Here is a 19,974-nt window from a genome sequence, read left to right as displayed (position 1 = left end):
TATGTTGTCATAAAGACATACTCTTGTGCAGACATTTAAACATACTCATTTTGATTCTGCAGTTTTTTGTTTTTTTTAAATTTTGGAACCAGTTATTTTACTTTTAGTACTCAAAGATTGTGTGTGTGTGTGTGTGTGTGTATTCCTGAAAAGCCCGTAGACTGTTACATTCCGAAGTACTGAGCTGCTGGGGACTGGGACTCCATATGACTTTTGGTAGGACACCATTCAGCCCAACACAGTCTTCCCCAGTGTATCCCAGGCACCCAGCATAGTGCAGTGCCTGACGAAAAGACACAAGAACCCGATTTCTATCTAGCCAGCTGCCCCAGACTAGTTGTGTGGTATTGGCCTGGTTCCTTCTGTTCTCTCTGCACCTTAGTTGCACCATCTGTAACATCAGATTGGATAGATTGGTTCCTAAGGACAGTTTGACAGTTAACCCTCTAGTCCCTCATCCTTAAATTAATTTCCTCAATTAAATCTTCCCCCGTACCACTAGAGGGAGCTGTTGCTTCCAGTTGTTTCTTTGGGAACGCGACTTCAACTCTTGCACCGGGGACGATTACAGTGGAAATGCTGTGTCCAAGGACAGCCAGCCGCCAAGCTATCAGCTAGATACTCAGCCCTGGGCTTGAATTTCAACCTTGTCGTTTCCTGGCTGAGGTTCCTTTGCCAAGGTCCCCTTGAGGGTGTTAGTTTCTCTGCTGCCAAATGGGCAATGGAAATGGATAATTACTGAGAACTGCTAGGTGGAATGCCTTATTTGATGACAGGGAGCAGGCTTCCAGGTAGAGTTCCCTGTCTAGAGACCCCAGAAATGCAAATGCCCCCCTTGTTATCTTCCCAGTGACCGAGTTCCTGTCTGTTGATGGGTCATGAGAACACTGGCAGGTTTGCCCAGGGAATGGACCTTTCTGAGGGCTTGGCCATAGAGGGCAGACGCCCCCTCCCCCATGAAACAGGAATCCAGGATGATGTAGGGCATTAGGGTGGGTGCAAGAGAGATCCTGGTCAATTCCAATTTTTTGAGGCTCCAAGTTTATTCAGGTATGAAATGCCCACCGAAGTGCAAAAAGACAAGTCAGAGTCAAAAGCATTTAGAAAACTGGTTTCCTGGTATGTGTATGTTGTAAACATGCATAAAAAAGGCAACCAGATTTCCTGGTCAGCCACACACAGGGCCCCTTGACTGTTGTCTGCCCCCAGACAAGAACCATGCAGTCAGACCTCAAAGAACTTCCCAAATGCAGCTGCTGCCTTGGGAGAGTAAAGTGAGTTGTGCACAGACTAGAAGCAGAGTTGGCTGAGGACCAAAACCAGCGTCAGAACAAAAGCACAGAAAGGGAGTGGAGGGGACCTCCATTGCCACAAGAGATTCACCCCCAGGAGCTGAGAAAGATTGCCTGAACTCAAACAACTCGGAAGGTGCCCTTCTTGGGCCGCATGGATTCCATTGTAGCTGACTGAATCCCCTCAGCTATGCAACCAAACCATTTAGAAAACCAGTTTACTTGGGGGGAAGGCTTCTAAGACAGTCCAGGCTTTAGATGAATAAGCTCCCCAATAAAAAAATGCAATACCCATTTAAGGGGGAAAACCCCACAAGATTGTGAAGGTTAAACGTTTTCAATTAGTCTGTCCTTTACAACAATTTTCTCACATGGCTGCTCTGCCTTGATAATGCCATAGCTTCAGATATCAGTACCGCAAAAGTCAGGGATAAAGCTGTTCTGGTCAGGGAGTCAGTAACTTCCAGGAAAGGCTTCAATTTTCCTTCATTAGGGGGATAAGAATGAAACAAGGTGATCCTGTCTTCTGGTTTATGTAAGGGTGCAAGGTGTTTTCTCCCCTTCTGACTGAGGTATGATGTGCACCCCTTCTAATGGAGGCGGGGAGGGCAAGGTGTCAGCTTTACTTCCACAGAGGGTAGAAAATTATGGTATACAATATTTTAGAAGTTGAAATGCCCATGGAAGTGCAAAAAGTAATTAACGAAGTAATGCTTTTAATCCACACAAAGAATCACACTGCAATATAATTGTGCTATACATAAGCTAATTATATAATTTAGAAAATATTCATGGTGCACTCAAGTGTGGTGGCCTGGTAATGTCACTCAAGTTTAAAGTTGCCTGAGGAAAGCTTCTCAGCGCTACCAGTAGACCTGGAAAGTGTGAAATGCTGAAATCTAAATGTGAGATTCCCCCCAAGCCCATAGCTCTCCTATGATGAACGTTGATGGCAAGCTTGAGAGGAGGGGTAGAAACGTTGGTAGATTTTTTAAGAACTTCTTTTACTTTCTCAACTTTGTTGTTTTATCATATTTATAATGCTACAGGGAAAAACTAAGTCTTCCTTCAGGATGTGACTTTTGAGCTGTCACCTCTTCAAGCATTACTTTCCATAGTGTAAAAGGGAAATGACATTCGTACCACCTTGCTTAGGGGAAGCAGGTGAGGTTTGCTCCTTTTTTCGGTTCTGCTACTTGTATGAACCCTGCCCGACCCAGCCCTTCGTGTAAAAGGATCCCTGCTCATTTCACCTCTGACTAGTTGACGTGTCCATAAAGTCGTGGGGCCCTTCGGATCATGGACTACAACTCCCATCATGCTCTGAGTGCCTTCCGGGCCAAGTATCGCGGGACGTAACGCGGTATTGGGAGGCTTCATCACGAAAGCTGCCGGTCAACCCCGCAGCTTGCGCTTCCTTGTCGGTGCCCGAGGCCTTCGGTGTCGCTACGGGTACAGCGTCGCTCACACCATGGCTCGGGGCCCGACTGCTCCACAGCCTCTCGGGATACGTGGGCCCTCGGAGCCTCTTTAGTGCCGGAGCTCGGGCTGCAGGCAGCTCCGCGGCGGCGAAACAGGTAACGAGGTGGTCGGGGCCTGGCCGCTGGTGCTGCGTCCTCCGCTCAGCCTGAGGGGCGCGCAGCTGGCCCCTGCACCGTAGTTGCGGCAGGAGGCCTCGCCCCTCTCGCCCCCCTCCCCCCCTCCCCCCTTTTTACCCCTCTCCCCTCCCTTTCTCCTCCCTCCGCGGTCCTCCTCCCCTTTCCCAGGCGCGTATCTCGGCTCCGCCTCTTGGCCCTTCTGGCGCATCCCCGCCTTGTGGGGCCCCCCAGTGGGCCACATCTGTCCTGTCGTCCCCGCAGCCCCGGCACGGGGCCTCGCCTCTGCTTCATCCGACCGGCCCACCCCGCCCCACTTCTTGCCTAATCCCTCCCCTCTCAAGCCTCCTACTTGCCTCGCCCGCTGCCTTTGTCAGGCCCGGGCCCTAATCTTGTCTTTACCTGCCTCCTGCGGTGGGAGAGGGGGTTGAGTCAGATTTGGCCTTTTCCATCTGGTAGGAGATGCTTGAGCTCTGCGGGGGAGGGGAAGTGGAGGTGGAAGGGGAGGTAGCTGGGTCCGAATGCTCCCCGCTCCTGGAGGATGGCTGAGCTTTGGTTTCTGAGATGCTCTTTAATGAAGAACAAAGTAGTTTGCCCTCTGAGAGGGGCAGTGGAGCAAGCTGAAAAGCATGTAGCTCGGCTTTCTCAGGGCTTTAGTTGAACTTCCCTGTAAAATGGGGGTGAACTATCTGTCTTGCAGATGGCCCCCTGATCTGTGACCCTGGACAAATCACTTGTCTCCTGATTTTTAGTTGCCTTTTCCTTAAATTGGGGATAAATAATGCCTGTTTTGCAGGGTTGCTGCAAGGGTTAAAACACAAGATAAGTATTGTGTAAAACCCTCATCAATATTAGTCAGTGTTAGCAACAAAGAATGAATTTACCCACTTGCCCCTTGCTGTGGGTCAAGTTATTTGGACCCTATCCCTAACTTACTTAAAAACGAAAAAAAGAATAAAAATAAAAAACTTAGAATCCCTCTTGCAAGACTGTGAAGGGAATACATGAACGTACAGGAAGGTCCTTGTTCAGCAGACTCTGACGGGCTGTAGCATTCAATGTTGGTTGTTTGTTGTTCTTAGAACCTCTGGATGGATGGACTCTTTCCGAACAACTTCCGCTAATTTGCAGCAGCTGCTCAATGTTCCTCATTAATACCCACCTGTCCGCCTAATCACATCATTTCACTCCGGTAAGGTGGGTGGTCTTTTCACCAGGGGTAGCATCTTTGTCATATCATAGGTGTTAAGATCAGCCACAGGTGGGGTGACACCTTGGACTTTATCCTTTTTTTTTTTTAATCTCCCTTGGCATGTTTCTCACTCATTGGCTGTTACATGTGGTTCAACCTTGTAAATAAGCCATAAAACTTTGTGTGCCTGTCAAAAGAACAGTGTTGGAGCTATTCTTTGGTGTTCACTGTAAGAAAATGCTTTTTGTTATTTTTATTAGGTGGCAGGGACTCAGCTCTGAAATCTATATAGAAAAAGCACCTGGATCCCAGTCTTTCAATGGCTTCGAGACAATCAGAAGTGCCTGGTAAACTTAATTCTTTTTGGTAAAGTCGTGTTTGGGCTTAATGTTTTAAGCTAGACAGAAACCACTTTTTCTGAACCATATATTGATGGTTACTCTCTGCCACCAGGGAAGTACTTAGATTTAATGGATTGGCATCAGTTAAATATTATCTTATTAACCACCCAGCCAGGTTAGGAACTCAAAATCTAACTGGAAGGAGAGCAGTCATTCCACTCGCATGTGGCAGATTTATTACTTTCCTAAGGCATCAAATAAGAATTCAGAATAACTTGGGTAGTTCTTATACTATGTGCCACAATGATTATACTCACCCCCTTTTTGGGGGATGGCGGTAGGGGTCTGGGCAAAAACTTAATCATGAAAATGCTCACAGCAACATTTAATGAGTCCTGGTTCTGTATAGGGCCATAATTTCTGGGTTATGGAAGTTATTGATACCCCCTTGGACTGTTTTAATAGGAAAGAGAGTGATTTTTAATCAAATCTGAATCACTCAATTTTAGATAACCAGTGAAGAGAGACCTGCTTGTCTCTCAGGACTGCTGTGAAGATTAAACATAAAATATGTGAAAATGTGAGTTAAAAGTTAGTGATGAATAAGTATAAGTATACATTTACTATCCAGAAAATTTTGGAATTTCTATTTGCAGGAATATATTTCCTAGTAAATATTAGCTGATTTTATTTTTAGGAAGACTATTGGGAGGAGTTTTCAAGATGTTTTTGAAATTGCTCCCAAATTAAATGCAGTGATAAGGCGTCCCCCCATGTCTCCCAATATAGATTCCGCTCTAGTCTCTAACTTCATCAGCTTGCGTTTCAGTTTGTCTTTCATTGTTCTTGTGATGACCATAAACTTGCTGTAACCATCCCCATCCCAGGGTTGCACTCGTGATGTTGATGCTTTGTAGTGTGGGGAGCATGGCTTGTTGCATGCAGTGTGAGCGCTGGCTTAGATCTGTGTTCACGCCCCACCCAGGCTTGCTAGCTGGGTGTTGCCTAAGATCTATGCCTCCATTTCCTAAGCTGGAAAATGGGAAGAATATCTGCTTAGTGAGGTCTTGGTAAGATGAGGGGTGTAAGTGCCTGGCAAGGAAGGGTACTTGGTAATCATTTGCTTGTGTGTTTGGTTTGAGATAATGCACATACCACCAAATTCACCCATTTAAAAGGAATAATTTAGTGGTTTTTGGTATATTCACAAGGTTGTGCAACCATGACCACTGTCTAATTCTGTAACATCTTCCTCACCCTGAAAAGAAAAGCTCATACCTGTCAGGAGTCACTCCCCATTCCCCCCATCTCTGCCCCCAGCCCTGGGCAACCACTTAATCCCCTTTCTGTTTTTATGGATTTGTTAACAGTTATTGTTAATGTTTTTAATAGTAATAATGGTAGCTGCTTGGTCCCCTTGCTGTTTAAATGAAGTTCCTTGGCTGGTTTTGGACTTATTGCCACACAAGTTGATGTTTTGGAGAGTGACTGTATAATTTTAGCAACAGGCAAATGTCACACCAAAGGCAGGATCTGGACGTTTGCTTCTGCTGTGAAAGGATTAGCAAACAAACAACATGAGCTTTGCTTCCTGGTCTGGCCGCACTGAGAGTGCCCTTGAAGGAGGGTGCTTGCCTCACGGCGGGCATTCCACCAGTCAGGTCCAAGGGACAGGAATGGCAGGATCAGCTGACAGTGATTTATGGAGGGTCCGTCAACAATTTCTGTGCTGGTAATTGGCTCTGCTTTTTAAGTCATGCAGAACACTCAAAACAAGCAATGGTGCGGACGGTCTATCGTTTTAACTCTTCCTTGTAATCGTGCTCTTGTTTTCTTTGGTGAGTCAGGGAGGCAGAGGGTTTGCAGTTGAGCCCCAGCTGGCTGCTTTCTGTGTGAACTTGAGCAGATCACTTCACCTCTAGACACGATGGGAGCAAGAACTTCACAACCTCTGTCTTGCATGAGTTGAGAGCATTGACGTCGCCGTGGGGGCAGAGTCTGTCACATAAGGAACACCTGCTTTCAAATCAGACAGGACTGGATTTTGATTCCTTACTGCACTTTGACGTTGTGTGACCTTGTTGAGGTAAATTGCAGTTGAACTTCGGTGTCCTAGTCCACACAAGTGGATTAGAGCTGCGAGTGGGGTAAGAGGAAAACGCAAGTGTCAGGCATCCAGGAAGGCGTTAGTGCGTCGGATTACCTTTCCTTAAATGGATTCGCGGTTCCAGAACAAGCTATTCTGTTAGTTCGCTCAGTTGCTGACCCACCCTGACAGGTGTCTCTGTTCTTAGCTCTTGAGCCCAGTGGGCCTCTAGGCACGATGTCCCTGCCCATCGGGATGTACCGTCGGGCTTTCAGCTATGATGACGCCCTGGAGGACCCTACGCCCATGACCCCTCCTCCGTCGGACGTGGGCAACGTCCCCTGGAGGCCAGTGATCCCAGAGCGCAAGTATCAGCACCTCGCCAAGGTACTTGACCCTGCCGACCGTGTCGGGCAAACCCAGCCCCTCGTGTGCCCCCGTAGCTCCGGAAGCTCAGTGGCTCCTGCCACCTGTACACTCGGCTGCCACGGATCCCTGTATGTGTTTTCTGTGCCTCAGCTGGAGTTGGGGGGTCTTTGTTTTTCTTTTTAATTCAAACTAGAATGACCATGTCTTCTATCCCAGATCCTTCTGTCTACCGCCTGCTGCCCCCCAGCCCCCTTTCCCACAGCATTAAATGCAAGCTGTAGTCTGTCGCTTCCCCACTGACCCAGCCCTGCAAGTGAGCTCAGATTTCTTGACATAATAGGGTGTTTGATGCCTCGAAGTCTTTGCTTCAGTTGCTCGATTGCCTGGAATGTTTACAGTCCCCATCCTGTCCTCCCCCACACCTGCCTGACAAGTGGTATCCTTTGAGTCTTAGCAAACTTCTCTCCTGGGAGGCTTTTCCTCCATCTGCCCCGTAAGATGATCACTTCTCCCTGTACCGCAGGCCCCTGTCAGGAGCCCTGTGTTACTTTCTCACTTTCCGTTATCTTCTTGAGGGGACGAGCCATTGCCAGTTTTGTACTTGTCAGCAATATTGGGCAGAGGACCCAGCATAAAGCTGGTTCCAAAATAATGTTCCTTGTGGCTGGGGGAAGGTTGGCTCTTTCCTGAACACGCTGTGCTTCTCGTCATGTTCTTCCTCCTGCCACAGAGGCCTTTCCTGTGGGTGTTCTCTGTAAGAGCAGCCCCCTTCCTCTGGCCCGTCCCACTCACGACACCCACACCCCTCGTTAGGCCTCCACCTGCTCTTCTGTGCAGTTTGGCTTCATAGGTTCTCACATGCTCGTAGCAGGTGTGTTATTGAAGCTTGTGCTTCCTGCCTGCAGGGACTGTGTCTCTGTCCCCCCTGACTCTCTAAACAGCAAGAATGCAAGAAAGGTGGTAGCTGCCTGAATAAACTAGGCCTGCCAAGTTCAGATGAGGCCGTTTAACCTGCAGCTACAGTTTCCCTGAGCTAGGAGCTGTGTGACAGCTCAGGGCAGGACGGAGTACACAGGGAACAATTAAAGCTGTGAATCCCCTAGCGCTCTGTGTATTAGCAGTAATCTTAGGCGCACAGCTTCACCCCTGGGCCACAGTCTCCATCTGAGAGGTGAGAATACTTTTGTCATGGCGGTGTTGTGGGGGTTCAATGGAAGAGGATGGAAAGGTTTGACACGCAGTGGGCATGTGCCTGATACAGTGACTCCTGGCTCCCAACCTAAGTTTCACTTGTAGAGCCGTATTTCATCCTTCCTTTCTAATGGGCCCTCCCACACGCCTTCCCTTAAGCTCTCAGAACAGGAAGCTCCTTTCTACAAAAGTATCCCCTAGGGCTCTGGGGAAAATTCCCTGTGTCCATTATCTGCCGAAATCTGACCCAATCCATTGCTGAGTAGAAAACATTTTGTATAAGGATAGGATTGGCAATACTGGGAGAAAAGGACCCTGCTGGCAGCCTGCCTGCTGTGCGAAAGCAGCGGACTTGGGGACCGGAGCAGAAGTGAGGCTTGTGACAGTGCTTCGAAGGGTGGCACACGTGTCCCATTCATAAAGGCCGCTGCTTCCTTCACACGTCAGAGTGGGTTTCCCATTTGCGGTGTGCTCAGTTGGGACAGCTGCAGGTTTGGAACAACTGCTCTCAAAGGACAGCTCAACCTGACTCATCACGTGTTCTTTCATTTGCCCTGCCTGCCATCTCCCGAGGAAGGCAGCAGAGACTGAAGTTTTATTTGAGTGAGGTCACAGTTGACAAGTATAAATCCTGTTTTGTCACAGGGATACAACATTTCAATACTTCTGCCCCCCTCCTTTCTGACCGATCTTTCCTCTCAATTCCTTTGGAGAAGCAGAGAACAAAGAATAAAGCCAGTTCTCTCGTCCCGCTAGTCCTGAGGTTTGGGTGACAGGAGGTGGCGAGCTCTCAGCCCTCGCATTACAGGTTAGGAGCTACATAGACTTTTGATTCGTTTTAAATGACCATTCTGGAACCTTTAGAGCCGTGGTCCTCAAAGTGTGGACTTGGGGACCAGCAGCTTCAGCATCACCTGGGAATTTGTTAGAAACGTAAATTCTTGAGCCCACCCAGGCCTCCTGAATCAACTCTGGGCTGGGCCTAGTAACCCGTGTACCAGGCCCTCCAGGGTGTTGGTGTCCAAGAGCTGCTTAGCAAATGCCGTGGCCAGTTAAGTGAAAGCCAGTGTCCTGCCTGTGACGTGGTCAGAGCTTAGGAATAGGTCGTCATATAGTCTGTCGGAAAAGCAGGGCTGGGGAGGTGGGAGACCTGAAAGCTTCACAACTGGCTTTTCCCCACTTTTGTACATTCACGCTGTGCGTGTAATGTCTTTATCTCGTTGTTGTGATGATAACATATCTGATAGGGTGGAGACAACAAAGCCCTCCTTTCAAATAGCTCCTTACACATCAGATCAAAAGTATTTCAGTGGGGGGTGGCCAGTTAGCTCGGTTGGTTAGATCGCGGTGTTCTTAACAACAAGTTTCCCAGTTCCATCCCCACATGAGCTACTGTGAGTTGTGCCCTCTTTAAAAAAAAAAAAAATTCAGTGACTTCTTCCCCAAAGGAGTAAGGTTGGGTGTGCGACTCCCCGCTCTGCTCAAGTGCCTCCTTGCCTCTCTTGAACAGGTGGAGGAAGGAGAGGCCAGTGTCTCCTCCCCGGCCATGACCCTGTCATCGGCCATTGGCAGTGCGGACAAGGTCCCTGTGGTGAAGGCTAAAGCTACCCATGTCATCATGAATTCTCTGGTCACAAGTAAGCACCCTGCACCCTCAGAATCAGAATGGAGTAGGGACGGGAAGAGGTTAGGGGTTCTGCGAACACCCCTGCCTGATAGCCTGTCCTGATAATGCCTGGCAGATGGCAGCGTGGCTGCCAGTCACGTGTTGAAGCCAAACATTGGGCGTCTCAGGGGACTGAGGTGCACCCAGGTGTCTGCTGATGGGGTCTATTCCCGGCACCCATCAGTGTGGTCCGGGGCACGTTACTCAGACTGCTTCCCCCTCGTGAAATGGGGAGCCTGGCTGGCAGCTGGAGGGAGGGTTCGATGGCTCTGTGCTCAGTGGCTGGAGCGACACTCCGAGGCATCCCCCACCCCCACCGGCCCTGTATTATTATTATTATGTTTTCATTTAAATGGCTCAGAGTTGTTCCCCCTCTTGGACCTTTCGGAAAGTTCTGTGCCTGAAGCGCCTTTAGTCTTACAGATTTGTGTAATTTGTGGTCCAAATGAGATCGGATAAAAAAGAGCTTTTTTTTTTTAAAACCTTTGCTCTGAAAGTCCCCTCTGTTTGCTGTGGGAAGTTAACGGTTATTAGACACGCAGCTCTGCATGTCAGCAGCAGCCTCTGCCCACGACAGGCACACAGAGCTTCTTGGTGGCTCAGTTTTAAAGTTAGAAGCCCTTGTTTATCTGCTCTGGGAGGGCATGTTTGTCAGGGGCAATTCCTGGAGCATTCACCCAAGAACCAGAAGTCCAAACTCTTCTTGGACTTTCTCTTATTCACATGTAAATGCACCATTTGAGTCAGCGACTACTGCTTGTATTTTGCAAGCTTGAGAATGTGTTCTGACAGTGTTAGAAAGCAAGCTTTCTCACTGTTCTTTTAGCTCGGTACAGCTTCGGTATTGCAAATACAGTACGTCCCATGGCCCAGGACCATGGTACCACTGTCTGTACCACTGTCACTCAGATGCGTGGCTTTTTCACTTTCACTCATGTTGAGCATGTGTAATAGCAGATACGGTAGACATGCCATTGTTTTCGGTTCACACTGCCATGAACTTTTGATGTTGCTGTAGTCTGATATTATTTTAAAAATAGCTGCATTTAAAATCCTGGTGTTGGTGTGCTGTAATGCATTAAGTCCTTTCCTGCCTTTTAAATTTTCAGGTGACTTCTTGGTAAGAGAGGAAAACACCTTTATACGTTTACGTTTTTTTCCCCCTGTGCTTCTATTTCTGATGGAAATTAAATAGTCCCTTTAGCAGGAATGTCATAAAGGACATCTGGTATCTAGACTGTTGCTCCACAGCTGCCACAGTCCTCCACATAGAGGTGTAGTGTGTAGTATGTACAGATTAAGCAAAACATTCAGCTGTCAGTCATTCCACAGTATTTGATTATGAGATGAGTGGGTCAGACTGCCCTGACCTTGACGTGTCTGTCTGCTGTGCCAGGCACCCTGAGCGCCATTTGCACACGCGACAAACACTGGTGCAGGAGACCTTGGCTAGTTCAAGGCATGTTCTCTGTGGTTTGCATCTGATTGGTACCTTGGTGCCATCCAACCCAAATGTGGCCTGTTTCTCTTTGGTGATGGTTTTTGGGTGGGTCATGAAGGTGGTGAGTCTCTCTTAGGAAACTGTATTTGTAGAATTTTGACTGTTTCTAAATGTCAGCTGGCTTCTCCATGTTGCATTTCCAAATACAAAGAGAATGTCACAGTGTACAAATTAGAGGCAGGTAAGGAGTGTCCCTGGAGGTCATCTGTGTGCCTTCAGCTTGGTGTGAGGGAAGGCTTCCTTCTGGTTACAGGTTCAGAATTACTGATGGTCTGGGGGAACCCTCCTCCTTGATGGTCAGTGTGGTCTCTGGCTTCCAGGGAGAAGAGCGGATATTTGCGTCGTTCATGTTTGTGATGAGAGTGGGGTGGGCATGACCGTCATCTGCTCTGTTCCCAGGACAGACCCAGGAGAGCATTCAACGTTTTGAGCAGCAGGCAGGGCTGAGAGGTTCCGGCTACACACCCCACAGGGGCCTCACCACCGAGGAGACCAAGTACCTTCGAGTAGCAGAAGCATTCCACGTAAGCTTGTTTCTTCAGGAGCTTTCCAAACACAAAGCCCTCGTTAGTCATAGGCTGAGACGTGGCTGTGGTTTAGAAGTTGCCAGCTCAGCTCGTTGGGGTTGTGCAGAGTGATGGACGAGATCTGGGAAGCGGCTTAGAGCCGCTTCAGCCCCACCTGTGGGGGTCCTTCCTGGCTCGAAGCCCTGGAGCGCTCAGGCCTGCAGGTTCTGCTTCTCCGTCTATGCAGTGGGGGTGTCTGGTCAGGAGGGTGAGATGCGCCCCTGCACTTGTGCACATGACGTGAGCACATCACGCACAGTAAAGCCGGTGCCAATCGATCACTTCATGTACCAGAGGGATCGACGGGCGGGGGGGAGAGGAGAATTGGGCATCTCAACAGAGGTGACACTTTAGCTGGAAAGGAGTGTCATGCTCTACGTTTAATTTTTTAAAAATTAAAAGCAAATGTAGAATTGGAATGTTTTTAGCTCTTTTACTTCTAAAATTGGAGTAAATGAAGAATAATTTTTGTTAAGTTTAATGGTGACCAGACAGCTATATGAATAAAATAATTCCAAATGACTTCATTTCAGGGACGACCACTTTATACTTAATAGTGCTTTTTGATTTAGGAATCACTCACATTCACTTCGTCTTTGTATTAATCCTTTGAGGTAGAAACTATTTTCCACGTTTCATAAATGAAGACTGAGGACCAAGGTCATGTATTGAACCAGTCATAGCTCCTGAACTCAAGTCTCCTGGTGCCCTTTTTCCTGTTGTTTTTGCCCTTCTGTATTCCAAAGTTGTCTGAGAACGTGGCTCCTGAAAAGGTTCAAAGGATCACGATACACGATACCTAGAAGGAGGAATAAGGAGGGTCTGGTGGTCTGTGGGTAGGGACATACGACCTTGTGGACTGTCGCGTTTCGTAATGAGCGTCACAGATGATTTTCGCTGGAAGCTGAGTTTAAAAACCACTGCTGTGGGGCATCAGAGTTGGGTTGGTGGCATTTAAGTTCTCAAACAAGACAAATGCTCCCAGAGAGGGCCACTGTCGCTCTCTGACACTGAGAACTTTCCAGGCTAGGTGTCAGTCAGAATTCCGGTCGAGCAGTTCACCCTGTATAATGGTAGAACTATCTTTGGCCCCGGTCCTGCGTCTTGGCCACACGAGTAGCACAGGTAGATGGCAGAAATGCCGGCTTACACAAATTGACATGTTGAGTGTTTGAGAAAATTCAGTCATGGTCATTTGTTTGGAGCGTGGCTTGAGCTGAGCGTTGGCAGACTAGACATGGAGCATGGAGGCAGCGGGGGAGCCTCGATCGAGAACTGGGAGGTAGATTTGTCTCTCCCCCAGCAGCCTGCTAGTCTGTACATTAGAGGTGGGTTTACATTGCGGAGGGAACCCAAGGTGACGGGTTACGGGCCGGAAAAGGGAGCGAATGGGCAGGCTCCGCAGAAGATGCTGGTAGCTGGTGTCTTGGCTTCGAGAGATTGGCAGTGGCAGGAGACGCAGTGAGGGAAGAGTTCCAGGCCCGACTTAAAAGACCCAGAAGGGCTGCAGCTTGAGTTCTGGCTCTTCCACTTCCTGGACGAGCAAATACAGGAAAATTAAAATCTCTAGTGTGGTGTTTTAGTATAGAGATGTTTGAGGAATGTTGTAGAATGAATACTTTTTTTTGAAAGATGGAATTCTATCTAGTATGGCAGAATCAAAGGAATATCTGTTCTCTAGTCCAAAATTATTCCACCTGTTAATGTTTTCCTTTTGCCCAAAGTTGGTGTGAAGCAGGTTGTTGATACCCAAACCTAGCTGTTGTGCATGGCCTTGGAGTTTTAAAAAGTCTCTCTTACCCATCTGAACAGACACTGAAACTACAGACTGGAGAGATAACGAGAGAGGAGAAGCTGTCGGCCTCAGCCCAGTCCACGCCGAGCAGCAGCCCCCACTCTTCCCCTAAGCAGAAGCCCAGGTGAGCCCTCGCTGTGCCCCTTCCGCGCAGTGTGCTGACAGAAGGCTAGTGCTGCGTATGAAATTGGGACTTAGCCTGTGGTTGCAGAGCAAGAAGGGGGAGGTGACAGTTTCTCATCTTTCGGCGTGAGACACTTCCAGAGGTGTAGGAAGAGGCTATATTAGGATTTGTTTTATTGTTTCTCTGCCAGAGGCTGGTTCTCTTCTGGCTCGTCCACAGCCTTACCTGGCCCTCATTTTAGCACCATGGATTCTGGAAGCGGAGATAAAGACAGAAACTCGGCAGATAGGTGGAGCCTCTTTGGACCAAGGACCCTGCAGAAGTCTGATTCAGGTAAGGCAGCTCCTTCAGAAGAGAACACGGTGTGGCAGGCGTCTGACCGTGTGTCTCGGGAGCTGCCTACTGATTTTGAAATCGTTTGCTCTGGTTTGCTTCTGTAGGAGGCTTTGCCACCCAGGCCTACAAAGGAGCCCAGAAGCCTTCTCCAATGGAACTGATCCGTGCACAGGCCACCCGAATGGCCGAAGGTCCATCAACCTTCCAGCCACCCAAGATGGACCTCCCAGTGATTGAAGGGAAGAAACAACCGCCACGGACCCATAATCTCAAACCCCGTGACTTGAATGTGCTCACACCCACCGGCTTCTAGAGCTTTCTCTTCCAGGGACTCTGGATCAGTGGCTGTCTTGCACCCGCTTCCCTTTCACCTTGGCTCTGACATAGGAAAGGTTTTGGTTTTCTTTTTGTTGTTTTGTTTTTTTCAAAACCTCTTAATCCGAGGCTAGAGATGGAGACATAATTGGTTTTTGAGAAACATTAGTGCAAAACTTGTCCTTGTGGAAGAAGCCATTGTGTATTGCTTTAGTTCAAAGTTAGACTCAATAATCGCAGCAGTGACCTAGGGGCCTCAATACTATTTCGGTGTCATTTAGCCTAGACCAGGTCTGTGATCACTGCTTACTAGGTAACTAGTGTTTGTGTTGTTCCCAGCCGAGGCCACTTGATTCCTTGACCACGTCAGCGTGAGCATGCACAGGTTGCAGACAGAGGTGCTCACTGGCCTGGCCGTCCTTGGCCCTCTCGACAGGGCTGTGCTTGCGCGCCAGCCTTGTCAGTTATGGGGACCTGCGACCTGTTTGCCATCTGGGCACGGTTCAAAGCCAGACTTGGCAGGGAGCCGCTTCCTTGCCTCCTGGCACTGCCTCCAGGCCTGCTGTGGGAGCAGTCACGGGTCAGAGCAAACAAGCCCTGGTGTCCTCTGTTGCACTTTTAAAGTGAGGTTTATTTAACTCCAGTTTGGTTGAAAACTTTCTAAGGCAGAAAATTCAGCCTGCTGGTTTGATCTCCACAAATGGATGTTAAGCTCTTTTACACAGAAGGTGGGAACGATGCTAGTGATCGTCTTGAGGTTCGTGTGAGTGAAGCCTGTGTTTCTCGATCTGATTTCCTTGTTCGGGCCTGAGAGGTGGGAGGAGGAGAAAACTTCTATATGCAATCTTTGCCCCCAAATGAGCCTCACACCTGTATACACACATCGCTTCCGGAGGAAAGGCACCGGGGGACGCACCTGTCCTCGCCTCCCTGTGGACGTGCTCAGTCATTGTCACGAATAGTCTCAAGTCCCCTGTTTGTGCTTTGGACAGGATCGTGTCTGCATAGTGGAGCTGGCCTTTCCATAGGGAGGCCTGCAGCCTCCAAGGATCAGAACAATTAATTTATTTGTCTTCTGTGATGCTGGTATCTCTTACTTATTTTGACAATAAAAATCCATACCACTTTCTCAAATGTGGGTGGCTGTTTTCTTTGTCCTGTTAAGAGTAGTTACTCCATTCTGCTACTCAGTCACGGAGCCTAAGCATGGGAAACTTGATATTTTGAGAAACCATTGCCTTTTTATTATATCCTTTTAACATCATATTTTTTGTAACGTACTCATCCTTTTGTTGCTAACCCGCCCCCCACCCCACCCCCATTACATTAAATCTTAATACACTGGCCACAAAGTCCAAGTTCATAGGCAATATTAACAGGTCTAATATTGATGTTTATGTTCCATTAGGGAGAAATGAATACATCTTTCTCTTTTGAAACAGGTCATCAATACCTTGAGTAACAACATTGACGTCTAGAATTTGTTCCGCAGGGGGATTCTTTTTTCACATCTTGAATGGAAATGTTAAACATAAGCGCATACAGTAGTACCTGTTTCAAAAAAAGTATAAATAATTTATTTAAAAAATCTATACACCTTGTGTCCTTAAGCCACATTCGAGAATGGGCTAGGATAGGATTATAAAAAGAAAGACGTTTACTAAAGAGAAAGTGGGAACCTACAGATACAGAAGCTAGGTTTGGTCCTCGACGAGCTCTAACTCCTTTTTATGCTTGTAGGACTTCCAGGGAGTTGCAGCTAGTTCAGGAGGCATTCTTGGTGTTCAGTGCGTAGAAGGACCTCAGGGGCTGCTCCAGTTCTCCGGGGGGCGGCTCTGCGTCGGGGTTCAAGCCCGCGGCATAGAAGAGCAGGAGCTTCAGCAAGTGTACTTTGTCTTGGAGCTGGGGGACGAGCGGCTCCCCCAGCATCTGGACCAGGCGGCTGCGGAAGGCCTCGATCTGCTTCTCCACGTCCACGACGGTGATGTCGTCGCCTTGCTGCGGCTTGGGCTTAATCCTTTTGATGATCAAGTCTTTGCGATCGATCACCGAGCTCCGTAAGTGCTCTGCAAGAGGGAGAGGGTCAGTGGGGCTGCCCTGAACGGCGTTACTCCTTTAGGACTTACGATGAAGCCCCACTTTAGGAGGTAGGGTCTGGGCAAAGGCTTGTTGACTAGTTACTGGGATACAAGTGAAAGGCCACGCGAGGCCTGTGGTAACTCCATTTCCAAAAGGTCCTTTTGTTCTTGGTTCTCTCTGGTCCTCAAATTCTTCATGTTAAAAAAAAAAAATCATATTCCATTTGTTTTTTCCCTTTGTTGAGTTAAATAGTGAATCTATATTAAACAATGAAACTATTTAAAATTAATATAACTACTTGAAAAATATTCAGGTGAATTTTGAATATCTTCAGGGAGATTTCCTAAGTGTGAAAGAATTACAAAGAAATATTGAACTTTTACTTACTAAGTTCGTTGGTTTTGGAGTAATAATTCTGTTTATAAGGAACCATTTTGTATATATTGTCAGAGAGACCAAATGAGTAAATATATTTGTTGTTCAGAACAAGGGATCTCATTATGGGAGAGATTCAGTTATGGACTAGGAAGAGAGGGAGAATCCTGTGGGAGTGGAAACTGAGACATCAGTATGAACTTGTATTTTGTTTTTAATTAGATGTTATTAGCTCTGTTGTCAGAAGGGGCCTAGAAGCAGACATTCCAGTAGCAACCAGCATACTTAGCCCCCAGACCTGGGTTTCTAATACTGTTCCCCACTCCCCGCTAAGAAAGCAGAATCTGTTTTGGAGTAAAGGCTGATTCTAGGACCATTGCAAGGAAATTACAAGGTGAACCAAGGACGTCTTTACAGGGAAGTAAGGGAATGCTTAAAAACGGATGGGGACGTGTCAAAAGGACAAAGAATCCAGTTTGAAAGGGGCTCCTGTTGGCTACATTTTGGACATTGTGATCATAAAAATGACAAAAATGAATTATAACACACTGAATTTTAAAAAGTCTCAAGTTCATAGTTGAAAAAAGGAGGAAGAAGGGAAAGGTCCTTTTTTCCAGAAGAAGGCCCGTTAAGAAATGTAGAAGGAATGTATAAGTAGAAAGTAACCCCTTTTCAGTCTACAATGATCAATTCAGGTAAGAACTCTTACTAGAGGTTAAAACCATTGAGTGAAACAAGATACTCCTTGAACAAGATACTCAGTCTCAAAAGTTCTCCCCTCTGGATTACTTAGTGTGTTTCCCCGAAAATAAGACCGGGTCTTACATTAATTTTTGCTCCAAAAGATGCATTAGGGCTTATGTTCAGGGGATGTCATCCTGTAAAATCATGCTAGGGCTTATTTTTGGGTAAACATAGTATAATAACAAAGCACAATGGAGAAATCTGATAGACACGACCTTAGTCAAGTGGTCAAACTTAACATCACCAATAATGGGACATCATACACTGTGGAAGGAGGGTACATCTTCACCTACTCGGTGGCCTTGCTGATAGGATTTAACATGAACCTGATCACAAGGAAATAATTAGACAACCCTAATTATGGACATTTTGTGACATAACTGGCCTGGACTCTTCAAAAATGTCTGTGTTATGAATGAGAAGTAAAGGCTGGGAGCTGTGTTAGATCAAAGGAGACCAAAGAGTTAACAACCAAGTACAATGCATGATAATTGACTGAATCCTGGTTCAAAACAAAACCCGCCAGGTAGAAAGGATACTGGGCCGTATGAGATGATCAAGGAAAATGTTTTGAGTGTGATAATGAACAGTGGTATGTAGTAGAAGACCCTTGTTCTCAGGCTGAAGTATTTAAGCACGGAAGACAGGGATAGCACAGTGTGCTCTCAGCTGGTTCAGAAAATAGAGGGGGGTGGTAAGAAAAGTATCCAGACGGATCAGAGATAGACCAAATGGGGCACAATGTTAACAGCTGGGAAGTCAGCACAAAGGGCATATGGCTGTTCATTGTACTCCTCGTTCAACTTTTCTGTAGGTCCAAACTGTAAATATTGGGGGGAAGTAAAAAGTTATAAGGGTCTGTCATTCCAAATCTAGAGACCAGCCCTCGTAAGGGTCTGGAAGTGTGTGGAGTTGAGGCCAAGGAGCATGAGGTCACATACAAGAAATAAGTGGAAAGAGGAGAGCCCTGAGGATGGGGTGGCTCCCAAGGGACTGCACAGAGACCATTTCTCAGTGTCCTCATTTAATGGCGCTTCGTCAGTGGGTCATTACGACTGAACTATACAGTGTCCAAAATTTGCGAAACAGAATAAACTTATTTTTAAGCAGTGTATTTGGTTACATTTTCAAATAATATGCTCAATGTGTTTTTCCTCAACCTTTAGATATCTTTTCAGGTAAACTCCCTCAAAATTCATAGCAATCGATCTAACGCTAATCTGAAAAAAAGTACAATAAATACACTACAGTGTCCAAAAAGTCTGGAAACAGGAAGCAAAGCTGCCTTGAGATGCCATTACAGGGCCCTTTCAACATTCAATCAACAAACTTTTACAGTGAGCACCTACTATGTACCTGGCACTGACTAGACTTGGCATACAGTGGAATCAGAGACGGGCCCAGCCCTCATGAACTGACATTCTCATCACAGGAAGCCGGACAGGAAACAAGGCAACAAAACCATTATAGATTTGGTGAGTGCAATCAAAAAAGTTAGATGCTGTGATAACAGTAACATTGGGGAGATGAGGGAAGCAGCCTCATCTCCCCAATGTTATCCATCAGGAGGGGCCTTGTGGCTGAGTCGGGCAGGATGAGAAGGGCAGCCATGCAAAGGTTTGGGGAGAAGCTGTCAGGCAGGGAGAACAGCAAGTGAGGGGAGGGGAGGCTAGGCCCCAGATCAGAGGGGAGGCGCTCCGGAGTTTCTGGGAAGGGGTTCTATTTCACTGCCACCAGTGGAGAATGGTCACAGGGACAAAAGCCTTTTAGTAGAATTTGATTTTCTTAAACAAGGCATGTGCTACTCTGAAAGATATAAAAATGATTTTGAAAAAACGGAATTGGCTGAATAGTGGGGTAGGGAAGCGGGGCAGGGGCAAGAAGAACTTGCAGTTTGTTAAAAAAACACAGGAGGGCGGCTGGTTAGCTCAGTTGGTCAGAGCACGTTGCTACTAACACCAAGGTTGCCGGTTCCATCCCTGCATGGGCCACTTTGAGCTGCACCCTCCTTAAAAAAATAAAAGAATACAGGAAATTCAAAGAAACAAATGTCGGCAGTGCCCATCAAAGCACTGTGCAAGGGGGAGGAAGTCTTGGCCAGTGAACTTGAGATACCTGGTCCAGCTGGCAGGCAAGGCCTTGGACTTGATGCTTCAGTAGGGACAAGAATTGTTACAGCAGAGGTGGTTGTGGTAACTGAGGAGATTGATCAAAAGGGTTTAGCACAATGCCTGGCTCAAGATATTTTGGCTGTAGTTCCTGGATCAATACCACGGTTAGCTGTTAGCACTGTATCATCATCATCGTCACTGTAGGAATCTCCACCCTAAGTCACACCGAGCCCTTTATCTTCCCTGCAGACCTTTTCCTCCATTTATCTGCATCTCAGTTATGGCAGAACCCTGGG

The 19,974-nt window shown here is 47.2% G+C and overlaps 2 protein-coding genes across 19 annotated transcripts in view; one reads left to right on the top strand and one right to left on the bottom strand.

Annotated features, from left to right (window-relative positions):
- Positions 1–2,658: 2,658 nt before the first annotated feature.
- Positions 2,659–15,503, top strand: KIAA1191 (KIAA1191 ortholog). 18 transcript variants are annotated; one of them, XM_074313916.2, is made up of 9 exons: positions 2,659–2,869; positions 3,970–4,079; positions 4,340–4,426; positions 6,715–6,893; positions 9,577–9,703; positions 11,633–11,757; positions 13,612–13,718; positions 13,960–14,051; positions 14,159–15,503. In XM_074313916.2, the coding sequence occupies exons 3-9, from the start codon at positions 4,399–4,401 to the stop codon at positions 14,365–14,367; spliced, it is 867 nt and encodes a 288-aa protein (XP_074170017.1). In that variant the 5' UTR covers positions 2,659–2,869; positions 3,970–4,079; positions 4,340–4,398; the 3' UTR covers positions 14,368–15,503. The 18 variants fall into 18 exon arrangements, with proteins under 18 accessions (XP_074170017.1, XP_074170021.1, XP_074170022.1 ...); XM_074313920.2 differs by having other exon boundaries at positions 3,970–4,084; positions 4,340–4,445; XM_019716477.3 differs by having other exon boundaries at positions 2,660–2,869; positions 13,909–14,051.
- Positions 15,504–15,590: 87 nt separating this feature from the next.
- SIMC1 (SUMO interacting motifs containing 1) overlaps positions 15,591–19,974 on the bottom strand; it is a 39,670-nt gene continuing 35,286 nt past the window's right edge. The window contains exon 10 of the mRNA XM_074313912.2: positions 15,591–16,435. Coding sequence (XP_074170013.2) covers positions 16,134–16,435 — 302 coding nt within the window. The 3' untranslated portion in view covers positions 15,591–16,133. The remainder of the gene's footprint in view (positions 16,436–19,974) is intronic.

Source organism: Rhinolophus sinicus, chromosome 5 (assembly GCF_057876585.1).
Source record: "Rhinolophus sinicus isolate RSI-liver-muscle chromosome 5, RSI-T2T, whole genome shotgun sequence".
Classification (NCBI taxonomy): domain Eukaryota; kingdom Metazoa; phylum Chordata; class Mammalia; order Chiroptera; family Rhinolophidae; genus Rhinolophus; species Rhinolophus sinicus.
Note: the sequence above shows the minus strand (reverse complement) of the source record. Positions and strands in the feature narration are given on the sequence as shown.

Bases quoted from the DNA above. Each gene is read 5' to 3' on its own strand.
- KIAA1191 (XM_019716477.3), top strand. From the start codon at position 4,399: ATGGCTTCGAGACAATCAGAAGTGCCTG. The intron at 6,894-9,576 runs GTACTTGACCCT...TCTCTTGAACAG, and splicing joins AGTATCAGCACCTCGCCAAG to GTGGAGGAAGGAGAGGCCAG. The intron at 9,704-11,632 runs GTAAGCACCCTG...CTCTGTTCCCAG, and splicing joins CATGAATTCTCTGGTCACAA to GACAGACCCAGGAGAGCATT.